At 41.6% G+C, this 24,012-nt stretch overlaps 1 protein-coding gene across 6 annotated transcripts; it reads right to left on the bottom strand.

Moving 5' to 3' along the window:
- Nucleotides 1-242: 242 nt before the first annotated feature.
- On the bottom strand, nt 243-23,345 carry ikzf1 (IKAROS family zinc finger 1 (Ikaros)). 6 transcript variants are annotated; one of them, XM_090216496.1, is made up of 8 exons: nt 22,904-23,088; nt 18,168-18,221; nt 17,842-17,964; nt 6,855-7,136; nt 4,308-4,475; nt 3,598-3,723; nt 2,334-2,465; nt 243-1,760 (listed from the first exon to the last, which is right to left on the bottom strand). In XM_090216496.1, exons 1-8 carry the CDS (start codon nt 23,046-23,048, stop codon nt 1,066-1,068), a joined length of 1,725 nt encoding a protein of 574 aa, XP_090072622.1. In that variant the 5' UTR covers nt 23,049-23,088; the 3' UTR covers nt 243-1,065.
- Nucleotides 23,346-24,012: the final 667 nt, after the last annotated feature.

Here is a 24,012-nt window from a genome sequence, read left to right as displayed (position 1 = left end):
AAGTCAAATGTATTCATGTGCCAGATGTTGCACCCTAATGATTTATGAATTGCTTTGAATAACTACAATGGATTGTCATTCAAATGTCCAGGGGTAGAAATGGAATAGTGTGAAAAGTTGTCCATTTCCTCCAGTAGGAAAATACAGTGCAACCTTCTTTGAAATATCCTTGAAAATATTTGAACAGGTATATAATGTAATCCTGGTGAAGCTTACTATGAAAGAATAACAAATCAGTGTTATTTTTGTGTATGTAAAATATCCTTTATTGATATTTTGCAAGCATGATATATGGGTGAAAAGACTTTAAAAGTTTAGTCCAAATTGAGAGTCACATTTTCTTTGCCACCGAGGTAAAAAGCTGGGACAAAATCGAATCCCATCCGTACATTATATCAAACAAACATCTTTCAGTAAAAACACTCTAGTTCGGTCATTTATTCAACTCAAATTAATGTATCACATTTGATTAATGGTAGGGAATGTTTGAACTAAATAAATCAAACGGGAAACCCTAACACCAACTGTAATAAATTACCAAAAAAAAACACGGCATAAATAATATATAAAAAGTCCATATAAAAAAAACATTTAAGTAAAATAAGGAGCTAAATTTCCTTGGGTGGAATTCAAAAAGGTTATTACAGTGACGAATAACACTGTAAAGTTATAACTTAAATGTCAAGCAATACCTTGTATTCTTTAGAATAAAATATACAGATATTCCTGTCTAGGTAGGCTATCAGAAAAACAGACATGTATTTAATGTACACAGACATCAAAGGGTAGATGAATGACTTAAAACTATACAGTATGTGACACATGATACTTACTGCTGAGGCACAATGATTTTTTTAAGTTGTTTGTTCAGTTATTTGAACACCTTTTTGTTTTCTAAAAAAGCAGATCAAGGAATAGTTTTTTTTTCCTCCTGAACATGTGAAATACACATTAATTAGATTTGTTCTTCAACATGCAATTTCTTGACAATGTATAAAAATCGTGTGTGTGTGTTTAGTACATGTGTATGTATGTTCATGAGTAAGTGTGTGTTCAGTTGGCAACTCAGTAGCGATGCTCCCCTCGGGTCATGTGTGACGAAAACTCGTAACGGTCCTGACTGCGATGGCCACAGAGGTTGCACTCGAAGGGGTCTCGGAAGCCATGGCAGCCCATGTGGATGGTGTACATCACATGGTCTAGGAAGAGGATGCGGCAGTGTTCACAGCGATATGCCCTCACCTGCTCCCCCTCTCCACTCAGCACCTTGAACCCCTCCGAGGCAATCTCGATACTGGCCCGCATGGCCTCGTACTGCCGCTGCTGCTCCTCCTTCACCAGGGGCAGCACGCCATTACGTACCCCGGACGTGATGTGGTTTGTCAGGTAGATGAGGCCTGAGGCCCCGACACCTGCCTTCTCTTCATTGTTGCTCTCCGTGTCGGTGGAATCCTGGCCACTGTGGCTGGGGGAGCCGTCCTTCTCGCTGGAGGCTGACTTGGACTTTGCGAGCAACAGAAGATTTTCGGCTGCGCTGTCCTTGGCTGACAGGCCGTGGCCCTCTGCAGGGGGCTTGTGGAGGGGGTACATGGAGCCCATGACCCCCATGTCAGAGGAGGTTGGGGATGTCTGGATGAGCGGTCGGAGTGACTCGGCACCCAGGTAGTTGATGGCACTGTTGATGGCCTGGTCGATGACATGAGGCTGCATCAGTTCCCCCGGGCCACCCTCGAAGGAGATGTTGGAGAAGCGTTTCTCACCTGAGGGTTAGAAAGAGAAAACAGATGAATACCAATGTTAGACTACAATTCAAATTTTAAAAAACTCAGTTTCCTGATATCAAACATTACAAGGACTTATGTTTAATTGTGGTTCTAGTGGTCAATTTATTGGCCACTTTTGACATTGAAAAGTGATTCTCCTTATTTAGAATATTCCATTCTTTGCATTTTTCTCATGACTGATTACTTAGTTTTAGTTGTTATTTCTGACATGTTTTGTAAATATATTTGTATTGTTAGTTTAAGAAAGAGTAATCTTCAGATACATGTATAATACACCAAGGGTAAGGATCAAGTTGAACTCAATGAAAATATTATCTTTGCACAACTTAAATAAAGCTCAAACATTGTTATAATGATATGCAGATTCCAGGCACAAGGGTGATCATGCTGAATATGTGCTGTTTTTTTTTTTTTTATTGCTTATTCTGCAGCGCAAAGGTAGCAAATCCGAATGCATCAAACTGAAATACACAATTCTGACAATTGGAACCTAAGTCCTGTGCTTTACATGTTTGTTGGTATGCGAAGGTAGAAGACTTTATCCCTTACCTACAAACTTCTGTGGCATAGTGCTCTTACGTTTGGCTACATTATTAGCTAGTCTGTCTAGCACCAAGGCTCTCTTAGATCCCATCTGGCTTAAGTCTTCCCTCTGCTCATTCTGGTTGCTTTCTTCCTTTACTACTGGAAAGCAAGACAGAAAAGTAGGTTTCAGAATCAAAGTAGTGAAATCTGACCTGATAAAAAGTATAATTACTGTATAACAGGATCTTGTTACAATTTGCTAAAGCATCCCTCCCTGACTGTAGATACATGGAACAATGATGAGGAGGCCTTTATTGACAGATGTGCTGCAGTTGGTATACATTGGCCTTACTCACTAAGCAAAGCAGAGTGATCAGCCTTTCTCATCATTTCCTCTTCTTAACCTCTGCACTCTTGCCCCACTTCCTAATGTTGTCAGTTCAGTAGGCTACATGTACATCCGCCCACAATGGATCTCTCCTTTGTATAAAGAGGTCATTTTTTACGTGAGCTACATTATCTTACTATAAAAAGCTACATTATCTTACTATAAAAAGCTACATTATCTTACTATAAAAAGCTACATTATCTTACTATAAAAAGCTACATTATCTGACTATAAAAAAGCTACATTATCTTACTATAAAAGCTACATTATCTTACTATAAAAGCTACATTATCTTACTATTAAAAAGCTACATTATCTTACTGTAAAAAGCTACATTATCTTACTGTAAAAAGCTACATTATCTTACTGTAAAAAGCTACATTATCTTACTGTATTTATTTAACTTTAAACCATGTTCCACATTCACAAAAGTCTTATAAGATTTTAAGCAGAACTGTCAACACATTCTTTAACAAAACATGAACTGAGAAGAGCACAGCATTTTTTTTTTGTCATGCTCTTATTTATGGTTCATGGACTCACAGAATGAGAACTTGAAGATCATCCAAGAAAATAAGCTGCCGCTTTTTTATATATTTTTTTACCACATTTCCTTACTGAATAAAGTGTTTCCCCCTTTTAGAATAACTGGATATGAGTCATCAGTAACAGCAAAAAAACACTCCAATATATTATGGAAGCCTTGCATCGGAAGAGAAACATTTATTCTGCAGGTAAATGTCATTCAAATCGAGCCTGACCTGTTGGAAGTATTGTTGCAATTTCAACATTGTTGGTGCATTAATGTTGCCACCAGAGTGAGTCCTGAGTGGTGACGAGTAGTCAAGTTCAAAGTAGGTCAACAGTGTGGGTGAAGGTGAGAGACTGACACACACTAACCTGTATAGATGCTGTTCTGGAGCCCCATGCACTGGAGGTAGTTGTGACACCGCTCCTTGTGTTCCTCCAGAGAGCTACGCTGCTTGTAGCTCCGCCCACAGTAAGCACACTTGTGGGGTTTTCCAACTGCAAGAAGTGACAGCGAGTATTGACAGCATTTTAATTGAGAGCCATTTTTCAAGCATGTGAGATGTCCATTGTACTGTCCATATTGTGAGTGGTGTACATGTGCATATGTTGTATTTTGACTTATAATAATGGCATTCTGTTTCATTCTCCAAAAGACCCAGTCCCATGTTTCATTGACATGATAAATGTCATGGCTTTATAATCATATCTTTGCAGATGACTGATATCCCACTGGGCAAAGACGCCAATTCAACGTCTAAGTCCTCGTTGATTGAACTTAATTTCATTGAAATCACATTGGAAACAATGTTGATTCAACCAGTGTGCGCCCAGTGGGATGGTTCCCACTCCACACTAAGACCACAGAGTACAGGGCAGGTGTTCCCTCACAATTCCACTGGGTAAGTACCACCACCTGGAAAGTTGATTTAGGCCCTAAACGGGAGAAATTGGACTGAAACAGGGAGGGACTACATGGATTACATGGTCCATTTTTTGTTTCTGTTTCAAAACCTTTTTAAAATGTTGCGTGCCCTAATGTCCACAACACACTGACCACTAATCCTACCCTCCTAACTCACCAGAGTGGGTACGCAGGTGACCGCTGAGGGCGTCTCTCCGGCGACAGGCATAGTTGCACAGGTGACACTTGAAGGGCTTCTCTCCTGAGTGGAGCTTGATGTGACGTAGCAGGTTGCCTTTCTGGGTGAAAGAAGCGCCACACTGGGTGCACTGGAATGGACGCTCTCCTGAGGACAAGAAACACCACACAGCAGGTTGTTAGGGCCAGCACACAGGAGCAGCTGCCACTCATCTACAGCATGTATCAACACTTTAAATGTAATTGGCTCGTTGCAAATGAGTGTTGGCATATTTTTCACTGACAAGCACACTTTTGTAATCTCACAAATACATAACTGCAGTATAGGTGTTTTTGTGAGTTATGCAAATATTATCATGTAGAAAATAGGAATCTTTTCAGCAAAATGTTGTTTTATGAGCTCGGACACAAAATGACAATGATGTACATTACAGCAGATTAGTATTTTGTTTGTAAGAGTAGGCCTGTATGAATGAAATTCTATGCTTTATATAACCGAGGGTTAATGCAAAGTGTTGACAGTGTGTGGGGAATGTATGAACGTGCTTTCTCTTTTGTCATCTTACAGTATGAGATGGACCCATTTTTGTCATTTGTATCAGTTTAGCAACCATTCCGAGTTTGTCATTTTGCTTTGAGCCGCACCAATGTCGGCTCGGCTCAACGAGAACAGCCTCTCTTCAGAGAATAATGGGCCCAGGTATAGAGCCATTGTTTGAATTTTGCGATCTAGATGCAAGAACTAAAGCATCTCCAACCAATAGCACCACTGTGGATGTGAATGTGGGGGTCACTGTACCGCAAGACTCCCAAGCACTAGAACACGGTGAATGATGGAGGAACTCTGAGCACAGGCCAATCAACCAGCCTATGAGGGTTTGAGAGCGGAGTGACACTCCATTTCTCCATGCACTCCCTGGCCCTGAACCTCGGAGCCGAATGGCGCTCTGATCGAACAAGAGCCTTTCAGACTCAGGCTGCCAGTTCCGTAATGCACCAGTGCCTGGGTCAATTTGATCAGAAAATCTCTTCTTTTTTTTCTCTCTTCTTCTTCGTCTCTAAAATAAGAGCAGCCCATCACAATGCAAATTCAAGCTCATTTGAATAAAGTGAAGGAAACACTTTGTGTTGAGAGCCAGTCTTCCTGATCAGTGGTTCTGGAATAAACCAATATCTAGCCTCTCTGAGTGTTGTGGCATTCTGTGAGAAGGTTTTAATATGGCTTTTTTTTCTCAAAAGGCCCCATAAAATAAGAGTTACCAGTGAAGCAGCAAAAATATAGAAAAAAGGAAACTCATTAAAAATGCATTTCAGGAGCAGACCCACCACAGAATATTTTCTATTTAAATAGGAGGCACTTCATTATATATTTTATTATATGTTATTTTGCATTTACATTAGTCTAGTGTTCCTTTCTTCCATTTTGGGTTTCATTAGTTTCTAAAGCTTGACAGTTAAGTGCCTTTTTGAAAAATGTTCCCCGTCACTGGTTTGGGTTCATTACAATAGAATATCAATTCTGAATTTTGAAAAACTTGTAATACTCGGATAATTGCCATTTTGTGGAGATTCCATTTAATTGCTGCAGATATCCTGTTTTTCAACTGTGATATAAGGGCATGTTTAGGGATTATATTCATCATACTTTTTCAATCTTATCACACAACAAATTGATCACGAGCCACTTCTCTCACGTGATCATTTAAAAGAACACTCCGAGAATTATAATTGTATAGTGGCTTCCTCAGTCACCAATACAGAATATAGTGTAGATACTACAAATGACAGATGACATACTTGACCAAATTTCGATATTTCAGTCTAAAACATCCCTTTACAGCGTTATAGACCAATATAATGACTATAGCACAGTAACTATGGGAAAATATGCCTCTGAAACTAATCCAAACCAATGAAAGCTATATATTATCCACATAAAAAAAACTCAACAATGTTTAATAACACATTATCTACTCATGTTAAGCTCTGCCAACATCAAATAGCTCCAATTGTTTAAGTAATAACTTTTACAAAAACAAGTATTCAACTGCTTCATTGCACCTCAATTACGGAGAAGTGACATGGTAACAGTTAGCAGCTCCTGGTGCTTATCTCGTTGAATTTAACACCATCGGTGGATGCCTAGCACTGTAGCATGGTAGCCTACTAAGTGGTGCTTAGTGGTCAAATATTCAAAAACATACTTATTAGGTGATAAGCACGTAATTGCCACTTTAGATTTCCAAGTAAATACCACGTAAATGGCGGACTCTAAAATAGTGTGAAACCCCAATTACTTGTGTTGAAGCCTATAACTCATGCTCTGTAGGCAACTTTGGAATAAGACCTAAGAACACAGACTAACCCTCGCAGTGCTCTGTCTACTGCTCTCGGTGTCTCAAGTGAAGATAAAGACACTGACAGAATCCATCTCATCTTCTCTACCCCACATACACATAATCTCTCTGTAAGGCTACCAGTGAGCGTGGGTGCAAAGTAAGGGCGATGAGTATCGCGGATGGCTTACCAGTGTGGCTTCGCTTGTGCACCATCAGCACATTGGGGCCAATGCAAACTATCCCACAGATATCACACTTGAGCTTCCCGTTGGGCAGGCGGATACCCCCAGCCGAGGAGTAGGGGCCCTTGCTGTCGGGGCCGCCTGCATGGGAGCCGTTCACTTTGGCCCCCGAGGCATCGAGCACGCGCAAGTCTTCCGCACACTCCTCCTCCTCCTCGCCATTCATCATCATGTCAATGGCGAGCCCATTCTCCTCGTCACAGCGAGCCTCAACTTTAATGTTACAGGCTGGAAAAGAGGGCAGTGGGCCACTGTTTAGAATAGGAACATGTTTCTGGGGGACTATAGCCTAACTAACTGTGTAGAAATATGAGTACATTACTATATTACTATTTGACTAGATGTAAATCTTTGACTTTCTATGGGACAATATGTGACTTTTTAGTTTAAGGGCATGTGTCTATGTCTCCCTCTACTTGACTGGTTGTTTTAGTCTATGAGGTCTATGAACACCTGTGAGAGCATGCCTCACCTCCAATTAACTTACTGATAGGAATAGTTAATTGCGGCGTGAGAGCATTTATATCAGCACTTTCTGTGCAGCAATCCTCAATTCAACTTTATTGGCTGAGTACACTAGGACAAAACTTTGAAACAAATTTGCTGAACTCATGCAGTGGGTTCTTGTGATCAATGTTCCAGATCAAACATAACAGATGAATAATATAGATTTCTTTTAAACTTTTGCTAAAGAAGATGGTGAAACTATATACTGCATCTCTCATCATCACTCTTCTGTGAAAATGACAGCAAGATAAACAGGAAACAGAGACACAGGAAGCCGTGTGAAACTAAGGATGGCAGCGGTGTCAACCAGACCAACAAACTATGATAAAGGCACACACAAACACGCATGCACATACACACACACACACACACACACACACACACACACACACACACACACACACACACACACAAACAAATACACATAAAACGCTAACTTAAAAACACAATATCTGAACACATAGGCTAAAACTGATTGAATCAACGTTGTTTCCACATCATTTCAACAATAAAAATTAAATGTTGAATCAACGTGGAAAATTGATTGGATTTTTTTTTTTAAGTAATCAAAGTAAATAAGTAAATGTGATTGTGCCCGATTTTAAATACTGGAGGGAATAAACACTTGAAACCTTGCAAACCCCTCAACCTCATTTGCATTTCATGGTGGCTGATTTCCTCATGTGTCTACCTTGTTTGTACACCCAAAGAGGAAGAAGTGGAAATAATGAATTATAGGAATCTATAGGGGGGAAAAGGGGAAGCGTCAGAAACGAGGCCTGCCTAACCAAAATACCAAGAATTATGGAGAAGTGACAGAAAGGGAAGCACAGACAAGGAATTGTAAAACGGTGTAACTGAAACTTGAGTCTTTTTTTGCAGGACGCTTGTTTTCACTGACACTTGGAGGGAACAAGCTTCCATAGTGCGTGATTCATCCAGTGAAAGCGGAAAGGCAACTGGTGTGAACACAGTGACTTCCTGTTGCTCTCAAACACAACTTCATTATCAACCCAACACCACCATCTTGGTGATGCTGGATGAAATCAGCATTTGGTGTACAGTACTATGCTAGCTATTCAAATAATCAAATTCAACATCACATTGGTGATAGTGGATTGACCAAAGAACAATTCGTGTTAGAATTAGTTATATTATGCTAACTGCTGAAATACTGTAAGTTCAGGGCAGTACAATGCTCCTCCCTCGCCTTACAACATTTTGTCTGTTGCCCTGATGTCACTTTGCAATTGGACACATAGCCTACATGTTTTTCCACTGAGCAGGCGAGGTGAAGAGAACACAAACCACACGCCTATAGAACACAAAGGAAGCTAGCTAGATGAAAGCAGAAAGGCACGAAATAGAACAGAAAGAGAGAGCGCACCCCTATTTTCTACATTGTGGAATAATAGTGAATACATCAAAACTATGAAATAACACATACGTATGGAATCATGTAGTAAACAAAAAAGTGTTAAACAAATCAAAATATATTTTAGATTCTTCAAAGTAGCCACCCTTTGCCTTGATGACAGCTTTGCACACTCTTGGCATTCTCTCAACCAGCTTCATGAGGTAGTCACCTGGAAAACATTTGTTAAAAGTTCATTTGTGGAATTTCTATCCTTTTTAATGCGTTTGAGCCAATCAGTTGTGTTGTGACAAAGTAGGGGTGTTATACGAAGATAGCCCTATTTGGTAAAAGACCAAGTCCATGTTAGGGCAAGAACAGCTCAAATGAACAAGGAGAAACGATAGTCCATCATTACTTTAAGGCATGAAGGTCAGTCAATCTGGAAAATTCCAAGAACTTTGAAAGATTATTTATGTGCAGTCGCAAAAACCATCAAGCGTTATGTTGAAACTGGCTCTCATGAGGACCGCCACAGGAAAGGAAGACCGAGAGTTACCTCTGCTGCAGAGGATAAGTTCATTAGAGTTAATTAACTGCACCTCAGATTGCAGCCCAAATAAATGCTTCACAAAGGTCTAGAGACTACGTGAATCAGGCCTTCATGGTGAAATTTCTGCAAAGAAACCACTACTAAAGGACACCAATAAGAAGAAGAGACTTCCTTGGGCCAAGAAACACGAGCAATGGACATTAGACTGGTGGAAATCTGTCCTTTGGTCTGATTTGAATGATTTGAGAATTTGAGACTTTTGGTTCCAATCGCCGTGTCTTTGTGAGACGCGGAGTAGGTGGACGGATGATCTCCGCATGTGTGGTTCCCACCGTGAAGCATGGAGGAAGAGGTGTGGGGATGCTTTGCTGGTGATTTATTTTGAATTCAAGGCACATTTAACCAGCATGGCTATCACAGCATTATGCAGCAATACGCCATCACGTCTGGTTTGCTCTTAGTGAGACTATCATTTGTTTTTCAACAGGACAATGACCAAAACAACACCTCCAGGCTGTGTAAGGGCTACTTGACCAAGAAGGAGAGTGATGGTGCTGCATCAGGTGATCCCCCGACCTCAACCCAATTGAGATGGTTTGGGATGAATTGGACTGCAGAGTGTAGGAAAAGCAACCAACAAGTGCTCAGCATATGTGGGAACTACTTCAAGACTGTTGGAAAAGCATTCCTCATGAAGCTGGTAAAGATAATGCAAGAGTGTGCAAAGCTGCCATCAAGGCAATGTATGGCTATTTTAAAGAATCTCAAAAATAAAATATATTTGGGTTTGTTTAACACTTTTTTGGTTACTACATGATTCCATATGTGTTATTTCATAGTTTTGATGTCTTCACTATTATTCAATGTAGAAAATAGTAAAATAAAGAAAAACCCTTGAATGAGTAAGTGTGTCCTGGATACAGCCCTTAGCCGTGGTATATTGACCATATACCACAAACTTTGAGGTGCCTTATTGCTATTATAAACTGGTTACCAATGTAAATAACTTGAAAATAAAATAAAAGAGAGCCGCACACTCTAGGAGCTCAGATGCAAAAATTTAATTACCAACGCTTCGACAGCCAAGCTGTCTTCATCAGGGTTTATGTCGAAACGTTGGTAATTAACTTTTATTTTATTATTTTATTTTCAAGTTTTCTACTCCGCTAGCCAGCACCTCGTCTTAATAGGTGTGCGTTTCTTTTTCTTCTAGACCAATGTAAATAAAACACTGAACAAGTATTTTTGCATCATACCCGTGTCATATTGTCTGATATACACACAGCTGAAATGTTGTTTCAGCCAATCAGCATTGAGAACCCAAACTACCACGTTTATAATTATTGTTAATTTGACTTAAATGTCTGACGTTGACATTGAGAGGCAGATTTAGAGATTAATGGTAGCTGTTTTATTGCTCTCATTGTTTGCCCTTCTCTGTGTGATTTAACACTTGCTTCCCAAAACAAGTAAATCAAGGTGTGGGACTGTGTGACAAACATGATATAAAGTAAAAACCCTTCCATTTTTTTACCAGGCATGTCAGTACAATGATGTCCTACACCGTCCAAACTTAGACGACGTTGGGCCAATTGTATGCCATCATATGGGACTCCCAATCACTGCCGGTTGTGAAACAGCCTGGATTTGAACCAGGGTGTCTGTAGTGACACCTCTAGCACTGAAATGTAGTGACTTAGGCCGCTGCGTCACTCGGGAGCCCCCCTTCTTCCCATCCCGAATTTTGTCGCAATTTCCCCATACTGTATATCGCTGAGAAGCTACAGCACAGCAGTAGTAGTTCCCTCTGCCTTGCTAGGTTCAGTGCTATCTGTCTCAGCTATGTGATAGTGAGTAAGAGAGGGGCCTGAGCGACAACATGAGGGTTAGTGTAGAACACTGAAGCTCAGGTATCTTTCCAGAGACTTTCCATGACAAAACCCTGGTCTTATTCACTTTACTTGGAAGTTAAAGAAATAAACATACTTTTCAACACTGTAGGCTATCATATAAAATCAGCAAAAAATATTATTACTATACTGTACTATTACTGTCAACTGCGTTTATTTTCAGCAAACTTAACGTGTAAATATTTGCATGAACATAAGATTCAACAACTGAGACATAAACTGAACAAGTTCCACAGACATGTGACTAACAGAAATGGAATAATGTGTCCCTGAACAAAGGGGTGGTCAAAATCAAAAGTAACAATCAGTACCTGGTGTGGCCACCAGCTGCATTAAGTACTGCAGTCCATCTCCTCCTCATGGACTGCACCAGATTTGCCAGTTCTTGCTGTGAGATGTTACCACACTCTTCCACCAAGGCACCTGCAAGTTCCCAGACATTTCTGGGGAGAATGGCCCTAGCCCTCACCCTCCGATCCAACAGGTCCCAGACGTGCTCAATGGGATTGAGATCCGGGCTCTTCGCGGGCAATGGCAGAACACTGACATACCTGTCTTGCAGGAAATCATGCACAGAAGGAGCAGTATGGGTGGTGGCATTGTCATGCTGCAGGATCATGTTTGCCTGAAATGACAACAAGCTCAGTCCGATGATGTTGTGACACACCGCCCCAGACCATGACGGACCCTCTACCTCCAAATCGATCCCGCTCCAGAGTACAGGCCTCGGTGTAACGCTCATTCCTTCGACAATATACGCGAATCCGACCATCACCCCTGGTGAGACAAAACCGCGATTCGTCAGTGAAGAGAACTTTTTGCCTGTCCCGTCTGGTCCAGCGACGGTGGGTATGCACCCATAGGCGATTTTGTTGCCGGTCATGTCTGGTGAGGACCTACCTTAGAACAGGCCTACAAGCCCTCAGTCCAGCCTCTCTCAGCCTATTGCGGACAGTCTGAGCACTGATGGAGGGATTGTGCATCCGGGTGTGCGTCCGGGTGTAACTCGGGCAGTTGTTGTTGCCATCCTGTACCTGTCCCGCAGGTTTGGATGTTCGGATGTACCGATCCTGTGCAGGTGTTGTTACACATGGTCTTCCACTGCGAGGACGATCAGCTGTCCGTCCTGTTTCCCTGTTGCGCTGTCTTAGGCGTCTCACAGTACAGACATTGCAATTTATTGTCCTAGCCACATCTAGTCCTAGTCCTCACGCCTCCTTGCAGCATGCCTAAGGCACGTTCACGTGGATGAGAAAGATCCCTGGGCATCTTTCTTTTGGTGTTTTTCAGAGTCAGTAGAAAGGCCTCTTTAGTGTCCTAAGTTTTCATAACTGTGACCTTAATTGCCTACCGTTTGTAAGCTGTTAGTGTCTTAACGACCAATCCACAGGTGCATGTTCATTAATTGTTTACGGTTCATTGAACAAGCATGGGAAACGGTGTTTAAACCCTTTACATTGAAGATCTGTGAACTTATTTGGATTTTTACAAATGATCTTTGAAAGACAGGGTCCTGAAAAGGGACATTTCTTTTTGTTGCTGAGTTTACTTAGTAACAGCTCCAGCTTCATTGATTTGATACATTGGTACAAAAGAGACGCCACATTTCTAAATTCACAAGCTATACTGAACAAAAATATAAATTCAAAGTGTTGGTCCCATGTTTCATGAGCTGAAAAAAAAATCCCAGACATTTTCCATAAGCACATAAAGCGTATTTCTCTCAATTGTCGTGCACAAATTAGTTTAGATCCCTATTTCTCCTTTGCCAAGATAGTCCATCCACCTGACAGGTGTGGCAATAAGCTGATTAAACCGCATGATCATTACATAGGTGCGCCTTGTGTTGGTTGTGTTGTGTGACAAAACGTTTTTATTGTCCACGTTTTGTCACACAACACAATGCCACAGATGTCTCAAGTTTTGAGGGATCATGTAATTGGCATGCTGACTGCAGGAATGTCCACCAGAGCTGTTGCCAGAGAATTAACGGTAGAAATTAACATTCAAACGGCCTCCAATGTCGTTTTAGAGAATTTGGCAGTACGTCCAATCGGCCTCACAACCACAGACCATGTGTAACCACGCCAGCCCAGAACCTCCACATCCGGCTTCTTCACCTACGAGATTGTCTGAATGGGGGTGGAGGTCTGAGTGGGGGTGGAGGGAGGTTGCTGAGGTTTATGTGTCTGTCATAAAACTCTTTTGTGGAGAAAAACTAATTCTGATTGGCTGGGCCTGGCTCCCCAGTGGGTGGCCCTGGCTTCCAAGTGGGTGGGCCTATGCCCTCCCAGCCCCCCCCCCCCCCCTGAACTGAACTGTAACTCAGTAAAATACATTTTTGTTCAGTATAAGAAAATAATACACAGGAAACACAGGTAACTGATAACAAGTCATTGGTGTTGGCTTAGATATCTAGTGTGGAAGTAAAAATAGCCTGTTGGAGGTTCCTGTAACGGGGCTTTTTTTCTCACTGCCTGATGAAAATAGGCCAGTGTGTGCTTGCCTGACTGTGGAAACAACCACATGTGTGTAAAACCATGTTAATGCCACACTGAACATGACTCCTTTGAGTGTGTCAGTGTTGATTAGGAGCACCAAAAACAAAGTGGACTTTTCTACTAGCCTTGAATTTCCGAGAACTCAAAAGCTTAGCACTCGGGGATGAAATAAACACGTTTGTCGTGAATGACTTAATAACTCTAATGATTCATAGCGAAAAAGAAATTGTGTCACCAGAAAGACCTACTGTGACATGTCATTTTACTGTCTGTGTGACTGTAATGACCAAATATATGTTTTATTAACAATGGAATTCAATAAGGCAACTTGTAAAGCATACTTGTGAGATGATATGTCTTGTACTCCCCACACAAGGGGAATACTTGTTGTGCTTGTTGACTTGTATGGTGAGGCAATGAAGGATGAACCTGGAGACGCTTTGTAGGACGAACCTATGCTAGCTTTGGAAAGTAAATGGAAAACTGCAAAAAGCAACCAGGCTTTGAGGCCTTGAGCTTCCGTTATACTTTCAGCCTCCCTGTCTCAGTTACACGATCCTGTGTGCGATTTGCACTTCAGGCCCATAGCCTTTGTACCACATGATCCTGACAGATAATAATAACTCCCTGATGCATTTGGGGTTGATCAGCGAGCCAGCGATGCACTGCATAGATATAACAGTCACTTCCTCTCACACTGGTGATTAGATCTTCAGGGAGTGCAGAGCAACACATATACACAAACACTTACACTCGCTCACACTCAAAGACCAACACATACCAACAGACGCACACCCTATTGTCTATGTTTAGGCCGACCTCTCTCCTGATTCAGGACCTCTTCAAAATACTATAAGACCAGATATAGAGATGAGGAATCATTCAACCCGTCCTTAAAAAACAAACTCAACAAAGAACACAATACAGTAACTTTTATCACCGATGACCTCTCATGACCTCTCAGTGAATTTACAAAAACATGTTGAAAGTACTATGGAATAATGTCTGTAACGACATTCCCAAATTGATCAACAAATATCATTCGATTGACTTAGGAAGCGCTCGTAAAAATTCTAAACTGTCTGACTGTGATCTCTAAGTCATAGTCCCCATTGTGCATCAGTGAAGATTTGAGTCATTTGAGCTGTTTTTCCTAATATGTCAAATCTGGCAAGTGAAATGACTAATCATAGGCTCAGCCACAAAGACAGTCATATGGAGAAAGCCATGGCTGACTAGGGCAAACCACAGCAGCATATGCCTGTGTTCCCCATGGCCTACTCTTCTATCTCTAGCTCAACTGCACACTTGCACAGAGCCCCCCCCCCCCCAAAAAAAAGGCGCATTTATGACCAAAATATCAGGAAGTAGTAGGGGCTAGTCCATGTAATGCTTTCAGAAATGTAATCAGTTGGTGGATCATGAATAAAAATTGGAATTGCAGCTGCTGGACGTGAAAGTCTCATCATGTCTTATGATGATTGCTCCACAACAAATACTGACCGACGTGTTCACGTCAACTAAGGTGAATCTTGATAAAGACACGTGTGTACTTCATGATAGGTAGGGCAGTTACAATAAATCCCCGGTGCATGACAATGGGCATCCTTGTCGTAAACTATGGCACGCTGGCAAGGGCTGGAGTTCCTTATGTGTGCTGCTGAGTTAACAGCTTGACAGTTGAAGTGAAAGCGTGTGTGTGTGTGTGTGTTTGCAGGTGCGTTAGCAGTGCGGTGGTGCGATGCGCTGGGATGTGCGGTGCTGATCTCTGAACTCGACTCTGCTCCTGAAGTCTTTATCTCCTGGAGTGTTGAAACTGACTGATGGCAAGTTCTTCTTAGGAAACTCTTGCACATCCTATTTCAGTTTCCTCTGCTGTGACATGTTATTTGACATACGCCGCCTCAAAGTGCAACGGTACACGACACCACACCGCTATCTGGAGCTAATACAGAAGGAGCGACATTCTAATTTTACGCCACACTTTATAGCAACACTTACGGTGTATTGTAGTTATCACAATGGATCACCGACACATCCCACAAAGACACCCTAGCTATTGGTTGCATGAGCTACTGTACTTTTAGGCATAGAATATGATATGGTTCACCTTGCATGCAGGTAGGGGTGCTTTTCACAAATGTTCCCATGAAGCAACAATTAAAATTCCAAAACTCCGTGTGGTAAATGCTGCCTGGTGTCCCCTGATATCGCAGTCATGTCCCGAGTTGAAATAAACGTGTACATCAACTAATGCTAATATTATGTCCATGATATTCCCTGGCTTAATTTAGTAACATCCTCATATCAAGGGCACATTAGCCATTCCTTAAGGTTTTGCACATCATGAGACGGATCAGAGAAATGTGCAACCTTTCCTGCCAATGACCTAAATGCATCAATAACTTTTAGATTGCATGTTCAAAAGAACTGTGTTTGGTGAAAGTGCCAGATTGCAAGTAATGAGTGGATCTAAGGGATTGTTGTTACATGTGGCAACCGCTTGTTGGGATGCCGTTACGAAATGTTATGTTACTAACAAAATAGTTATGTTACTAAGACATTTGTTTTTATGATATGTGCAGTGAGCTCCAAAAGTGTTAGGACAGTGACAATGTTGTTGTTGTTTTGGCTCTGTACTCTGAAATTATACAATAACTACGAGGTTAAAGTGCTGATTTTTTGTAGAGTATGTCAGCTTTTTGGGGGGCGTATTTTAATCCATATTAGGTGGACTGTTTAGAAATTACAGCACATTTTGTACATAGTCCCCCATTTGAAGAGACCTAAAGTATTGGGACATATTCACTTATGCTGAGTGTACAAAACATTAGGAACTCATTCCTAATACTGAGTTGCACCCCCTTTTGCACTCAGAACAGCTTCAATTTGTTGGGGCATGGGCTCTACAAGGTCTCAAGACAATTCCACAGGAATGCTGGCCCATGTTGACGCCAATGCTTCCCACAGTTGTGTCATGTTGGCTGGATATCCTTTGTGTAGTGGACCATTTTTGATACACAAGTGAAACTGTTGAGCGCAAAAAAACCCAGCAGTGTTGCAGTTCTTGACACACTCAAACCGGTGCGCCTGGCACCTACTACCGTACCCTATTCAAAGGGACTTACATTTTTTGTCTTGCCCATTTCCCCTCTGAATTGCACACATACACAATCCATGTCTCAATTGTCTCAAGGCTTAAAAATATTTTTTTAACCTGTCTCATCCCCTTCATCTACACTGATTTAAGGTGGATTTAACAAGTGACATAAGGAATCATAGGTTTTACGAGGATTCACCTGGTCTGTCTGTCATGGAAAGAGTGAGAAGGTTACAGATGCATAAATATCTAACCCCCCCCCCAAAAAAAATGCTAACCTCCCCTGTTATTGTATTGGTGAGAGGTTTGGGGGGGGGGGGAGTATAATATTTACGCCTCTGTAATTTTCTTACTTTTCATTATTCACGATTCATTCAGGAGTATCCGTAATCATGGTAGCGTCCACATGAATGTAGAAGTGTTTGGAAACATATTTATGCTTATTTACAATAAAGGTTATTCCAAAATGACACTACATTATTTACCATTAATTTCTATTGGGCACATAATTATCTGAACAAAACAGCAAATGCATCCAACAAATTTATAGAGTCAAACCTTGATGTAGTCATTGTGTTATAGGAATATGGGACCAAATACTAAACTTTTGACTACTTTAATACACATATAAGTGAATTTGTCCCAATACCTTTGGTGCCCTAAAATGAGAGGACTATGTACAAAAAGTGCTGAAATGTATTTTAAGTGTAGGCGGGTGTAACAAACACATGTATTGTTAATTATTCATGTATTTCGTCATGTATTTCCACATCATTTTTAAAAAGATCATTATTTTCATTATTATTATTAGCAACAACAGTGCTACTACTTTTGAGGGTTTAGATATTTCTGAAGGTGCTCTGGAAACGTCCAGGTTTTGGGGTATACAGGTAAAGGTTTGATGGATATACTGGTCTAGGTGCAGCAACTTAACTGGTTCATAGGCCTACTGATGTAGGAGTGGTGCATTAGGGAAGCACGGTGAAACTCATGTGATCTGTCACTCACCCAAGCCTTCTTTGTCACCCCTGTTGTTGTGTTGCAGATTGGAGCTAGCAGACAGGTCCTCTGGGATGGGCATGGCCTCGTCGTTCTCCTCAGACACATCATTGGGAGGGGGGCTGTCCCTGCCTACATGGGGAAACACCAGCAAACCCATTAGCCACCAGAACATGGTTCATTATTGCTCATAATATAGAACCATAATTATCTATAATCTATTACATGTGGTATGACTGTGCCACTCAGCTTGGGCTCTGTGCAACTCACGCTGTGCTTCTCTGTTCTACCAGACATGCTCCTACAGTGCCAGTTCTGAAAACAGAAGCTCTTACCTGGCATCTGAGACATCTCCTGTGCCTCCTCCATCTCCATTCGGTGCAGGTACTCTAATGGGATAGAGAGACACAGCGATGTAGATGTGTTTAAATGCAATCAACGGCTCCGCAGGGCTGAAAAAAACACAACATTATAAAAAGCCACAGCTGACTAAAGGGGTGACCTCTCTCTGTACAACTCCGTCACCCCGGCAAGATCACTCTTGTCACACCGAAAGACACACCACTGTCCCCCACATTACATTACAAAGAATTACAGACATTTTCATTACATGTCTGACAGAGAGGGCGGGCTGGGAGAGTGGCTTGGCCCCGCATGATGGGCTATGGCGATGGGGGTGCTGGGAAGGGGCTTTCAGACCACATTTGTTATTTATTGTTAATTTCCTGCCACGTAATCATCCACAAATGCAAACTGACTGCCGCAAAATTAAGCAGAAAATTAACTGGCCCTAGGTCACTGAGGATGCGTCTGTTTGCCCGTGCCAAGCTTATCGGCGCTCGTGTTCGCTCTAATTTACTGAGCATGCATCGCTGAGCGCGCCACTACCTCGAGCACAGACATGTGCGAGAGGAGCCACAATCAGAAACAAAGAGAGAGGAGAGGGAGAAAGATAAGAAAGAGAGAGAGAGGAAGAGGGAGACAGACAGTCCGAGAGAGATGCAGAGCGGGACCCGGAAAGAGAGAGCGAGACAGAGAAAGATAGAGAGGGGGAAGATACAGAGATAGAGAGGGGAGGGAACTAAGACTGACAGGGAGTGTGCCAGAGAGCGAAAGTGGAGAGAGAGAACCAGGGACAGGGAGATCGATAGAGGAAGGCCGAGGGGCCCCGAAGTAAGTTTCTCTCGCACAAGAGGGGGCAGTTTAATGAAGAAGAGCACATCCCCTGGCCAGAGCCTGCTGCATATCTGAGGAGTCACCAGTGCGCGTGGCCCCATTAATAATGCATCCCCCTCAAGCCTGCAGCAGATGGGCACAACAGCCTCAGCCTCGGCTCCGCCACTTCAAGAAGGCCCTTGGTGGAGCCGCTTGCCCGGCCCAGCCAGCCACACAGGGAGAAGTGAAGCTCCCTAAAATAGCGAAGCAAGCCCAAGGGAGAAGGGGAACCTAGGCCTTCCTGTTTTACTGACAGATGGCTCCACACATTTGGAACAAATAGTGGGAAGCCACCAAGCAGCCCCCGCCACTGTTGCAACGCACAATGTTCAGCGGACAGGCGAGTCGAGGCTGAGTTCCACAACCCACAGACACCCAGGACTCACGTGGGGGAGGTGGTGGGGAGGTTGCCGAGGGGGTGGGAAGGGCAGAGGTCATTAGTGCAGGAGATGTGGCGCAGAAAGCGCAGTTGGTGTTGCGTGCTGATGTGTGTCGATATAAGACTAGGAGGCCATGCCTGCGTCATCATTCTTTAGCATCTGGAGTTTGGTGGTCGAGAGGGGGTGGTATTCTCATGTGCCCTTTTTTTCTGGGCAGATGGTGCGAAGGGAAATACTGATGGTGTTGGTGGGGGACTTTGACAGAAGTGAGAAATGCATTCCCATGTTAAACCACAAGCGAGTTGTGTAGGCATGTGGAGAGCAAGGTGCATGAGAACATTCAGGAAGTTGTATATTCACCCAAAGTGACACCGTTCTTACTTTTAGTACCTGATGCTAGATTCAAGTAATGTTTTGGGGGACGGGGAGCATTTTTCTTATCATACTTTTATCCCCTGTCTAAGGTTCACCGTAACGTTTCATTTTGATCCACAGGCGTTTGTGAAAAAATACAATTAGTTGAATTTCTTGCTCTAATGTTTTTTTCCCCCTTGTTGATAATTCTCAATATGTTGTATATTTTGTGGATGGTTTCATTCAGACAATATTCCAGAATGACACCACCTTCTAAAGTCCAGTATGACAAAACAAGGCACTAACGGCAACAGCTGCTTTATGAAAGTGCCTCATAAAGGTCAGGAAGAGTCATGGCAGTGGGTTTGAGTGCGCTTACTAAGGGGAGGAGAGACAGGAAGAGGGCTGTGGGTTCACAACACCCTCAGTCCTAACTCAAGGGATTGTGTGTGTGTGTGTGTGTGTGTGTGTGGGGGGGGGGGGAGCAGGGTGGAGACTGAAACAGCCTAACCGTTAAACAGCCAAAGTGGACTACACCAGCACACTTTGGATAATGGGAGGAAGTAAAAACGGACAGACAGGGTTTTATAACATAAACTATAATCTAGCAACTCATATTCATCCTTAAATGTTGGAATATCAACAAAAATCATATGCAAATTACATGGGGGCTAATACCAATGAATCAAACAGTCATATATGAAAATCAATACAATCTAGGTGGTGATATAGAACATCAGGCTAAGTTTTTCAGACGTTTTTGTTGTTGGTGAAAATTAAAACAAGAAACGTATCATATCAGGTATTCTTACTTGAAATGTTTTTGTTCCCAAACTATTATTAGCATATGCTGCTTCTGTGAGAAGTGTGATTCAAGACTGTACTTGAAAATACTAATGTGTTTCTCCAGAAAATTCATTTTGACATATGGCATACAAAAAACAATCACTCATTAAGAACAGTGGCTTTTGTGGCAATTTTTTCCTAAAATACAATGTTATCAGTTTGATTAATATATTTTGATAAGGAGATTTAAAAAAAATGGATATGACATTTTGTGTACTGAGTCCCACCTCATCCATTGCGGTGTTAAATAAAACAACATTTGTGCCATAACTCGCTCATGCCTTACCAGCGACCCACCTGTGGTTCCAAACCCACAATTTGGGGAACCATGCCCTACTACACTATACCACGTAATATAATAAACAGTCAAAACAGTCATCTTTTAATATTTATACAGCAATTTCTCATTGGAAATTAAGGAAATGTGTCGCCATGAATTGAAAGATGATAATCTTACTGAGCAGATGTTTGGGCACCTATTGTAAAGGGTTGGAATGGCTACATTACAGGGGCGAAATGAGTTTCCTTATAGGGTCTTCAATTGCATCTGACACACTTCATTACCCTCGTATTCAGTGACGATCATTTTAATAACTGCCTTTCTTTCGCTTTCCCCTTCCTCAGTCTGCTCGTAACAAGGAAGTGGATGTGTCCATAAGCATGTGTTTGCAGCATTTCAACCATCCTCAATCCGAAGAAGCAGATACATAAAATGTCGTAATTGTGCTATGGGGTGGGGTGCAAGTCATTGTTTGATTTACTAATAGTAATTTCAATATACTGAGTTGATTTCATATGAGGGCAAGTACATTTGACTAGTTGTTGTGTTTTTAATTTTGGATTCATTTTTAAAATCCACTTTTAAAAAGTATGTAGGCTACTACCATCAAATTGAAATGCAAGTGTTTAGCTGCCCTAAAAAAAGTGAGTACCTTAGAGAACACCTGCTCTTTCCATGACAGACTGACGAGGTCAATCCAAATGAAAACGTCAGTCAGTTTTTGCCCAGCGGGAGGCTATGTTAACAGAATTGAAATATTGTTATCAACACATTAAATCAAGTTAAAACAATATCAACGTGGCTTTTGATGCTTTGTGAGTACAAACTGGACAATGCGCAAATGATATACCTTCTTATGTTTAACCAAATTAATTAGACTTGAGTTGGATTTTGCATTGTTTATTTATATAGTTCTACGTTATAGGAATATAATAACCTACGAGTTAAAGTTTGTAGAATTATTATGTCCCAGTGCACAGAAGTGTGAGAAGTTTTGTGGACTTGTTTCCCCAATTTTTCTCTCAAAATGAATCTTCCTTTGGTGTTTTTGTTGAATGTCAGTTTCACAACATGTTAACAGTTACTTGAGTCCTGCCCACCAATACTATCTCAACACACAAGTCATGTTCGGCTCAGACCAACCAATGGTTGCGAACGTCTTGGGCACCTTGAAACAGGATTTCGAAGTGTGTGTGTGTGTGTCTCTTTTTCATGTAACTTTGAGAAAGCAGAGAAACACCACGTTTTTTTTATCTTGTAGGCAACGTAGTATAGCTAATTAGTTTCAGCAGTCTCATTGAGGAGTGTTAATATAATGTTTTTGCGTTTATTTGAACTCAGGCCTACTTCGTTTGATTTGTAATAATATGAAGTGGACTTCTGAAATAAGAACTCTTGAATGACATGAAGCTTGAATGACATGAAGCAAAATAGTTATAATTAGATATTCATTCTGGATGCGCACAGTTGCAACAGGTGTTGATCTGGTACGAAAAGTGAAAGGAGTCTATGTAAAACTTGCAAACCACAAAAACGTATTTTTGTTTTTATATTAACCATAATTATTTTAAACTTTAATCGTCAATGGCAAGAAATATAACCTGATACTTCTATATGGTCAAGATAATTGTGAGCAATTCCTGCAATCTCCAAAAAGGAGTATGGGAAAAGAGGAACATTTTCCATTATTCCATTATTTTCCTAAGTGCGTTTGAAATTAACTACAATGCTGATCAAAATTGTATAACATTCATTAAACATGACAATTTCCCTGGACTTTTTGGTCAAATCCGTTACATGCGCCACTATACAAACACTCACATCACAGGATTTCAGACGCTCGCGCACCTGCACCAGACTTCAGGACAATGTTTTCCAATCCGCTACATAGTTCTTTTTCTTTTTTTACGAGTAAGGCCCTTTCTTACTATTTAGAAATACGAATAAACGCTTTAAATGAGTTCGAAGTTAACAAGCATCGTGAAAGTTACTCTACCTGCTATTCCTTGAGTTTGCAATATGAAGTTCTTCCAACTCTCCCCCGCTCCATGTGCAGAAGTTCGAAGCGCCGCGGCAGCCCCATGGAACTCTGCCCTCGGTCCCTCCCCTCTCCACTGTACTTCCTCTTTCCAGCCTAACATTTCAATGTTTCTGTGCTCGACTGAGGCATTTTGCTTGCTTTTATCCAGAGGTCGAGTCTGCTTGGGGAGTGGAGGCAGCAGCCCTTAGCTCTTGCTTTGTATCGTGCCAATAAAAGCTGACACCCAGTAGACCATTACTGGCAGCCATGCATGAGATGGGATGAGGCGCACAGGAGACTGGACGATTCATTGTTTATTTATTTATTTCGTAGAGAAGGATGGGGACTCCTCACTTGCATATGAGCAGCTCCCCTTCTGTCACCTGTTCTGGCATCCTATAAGAGTCACAGCGCAATTAAAACGACAACTGTGTTGGTTTCAAATTATGTGTAAACAAATATTGTGACAGGTACACCACAACCATTGTGTAAAGTTGCATCTTTCCATGTGCTTTTGTAACAACAAATGCATATTATCACGTATACTCAACCCTATACTTTTATACCATTCGAACACATTTCATTATTGAATCATGAATAATTCAGTGACATTATAGAAATGTAGGCTAGTACGCCTATGCGCTTAATGACCCAAGGTTTTACATTGTTATCCCATATTTCCAGTAGGACAGAGACCTTTGAGGTGGCAGTGGTTTGCTGAAAAACGAGAAAAAAATAGATAAGTCTCTAGATCAGGTGATGCTAACTGAGGATAATGCTCTGGTCTAGAAGTCTCATTTGAAATAATTTATTCCAAGCAGCTCTGCGATTGAAAAAATGTGAAAGAAAAGTCAAATGTATTAAACACCTAATAACTCTTTAAAGAGACTCCTAAAGACAAGCAACCAATTGACTCATTGCTACTGTCTCATTGATACTGTATATATACTGATATTGTATCAGCTGTTTCCTTGTTTAGGAATACCTCAGCATGTCCCTCCATTGGCAGACTGGGCAGTGTGGATAGATTGCACGAAGAAGTGCTGCCTCTCTTCGCCAAACCCCCCACCTTTTTACTCATGTCA

Source organism: Oncorhynchus mykiss, chromosome 23 (genome assembly GCF_057628025.1).
Source record: "Oncorhynchus mykiss isolate SJ-2025 chromosome 23, ASM5762802v1, whole genome shotgun sequence".
Classification (NCBI taxonomy): Eukaryota; Metazoa; Chordata; class Actinopteri; order Salmoniformes; family Salmonidae; genus Oncorhynchus; species Oncorhynchus mykiss.
Note: the sequence above shows the minus strand (reverse complement) of the source record. Positions and strands in the feature narration are given on the sequence as shown.

Bases quoted from the DNA above. Each gene is read 5' to 3' on its own strand.
- ikzf1 (XM_090216496.1), bottom strand. From the start codon at position 23,048: ATGTTAGGCTGGAAAGAGGAAGTACAGTGGAGAGGGGAGGGACCGAGG. The intron at 17,965-18,167 runs GTAAGAGCTTCT...TTCCCCATGTAG, and splicing joins GGAGATGTCTCAGATGCCAG to GCAGGGACAGCCCCCCTCCC. The intron at 1,761-2,333 runs GTAAGGGATAAA...TCTAACCCTCAG, and splicing joins TATGCCACAGAAGTTTGTAG to GTGAGAAACGCTTCTCCAAC.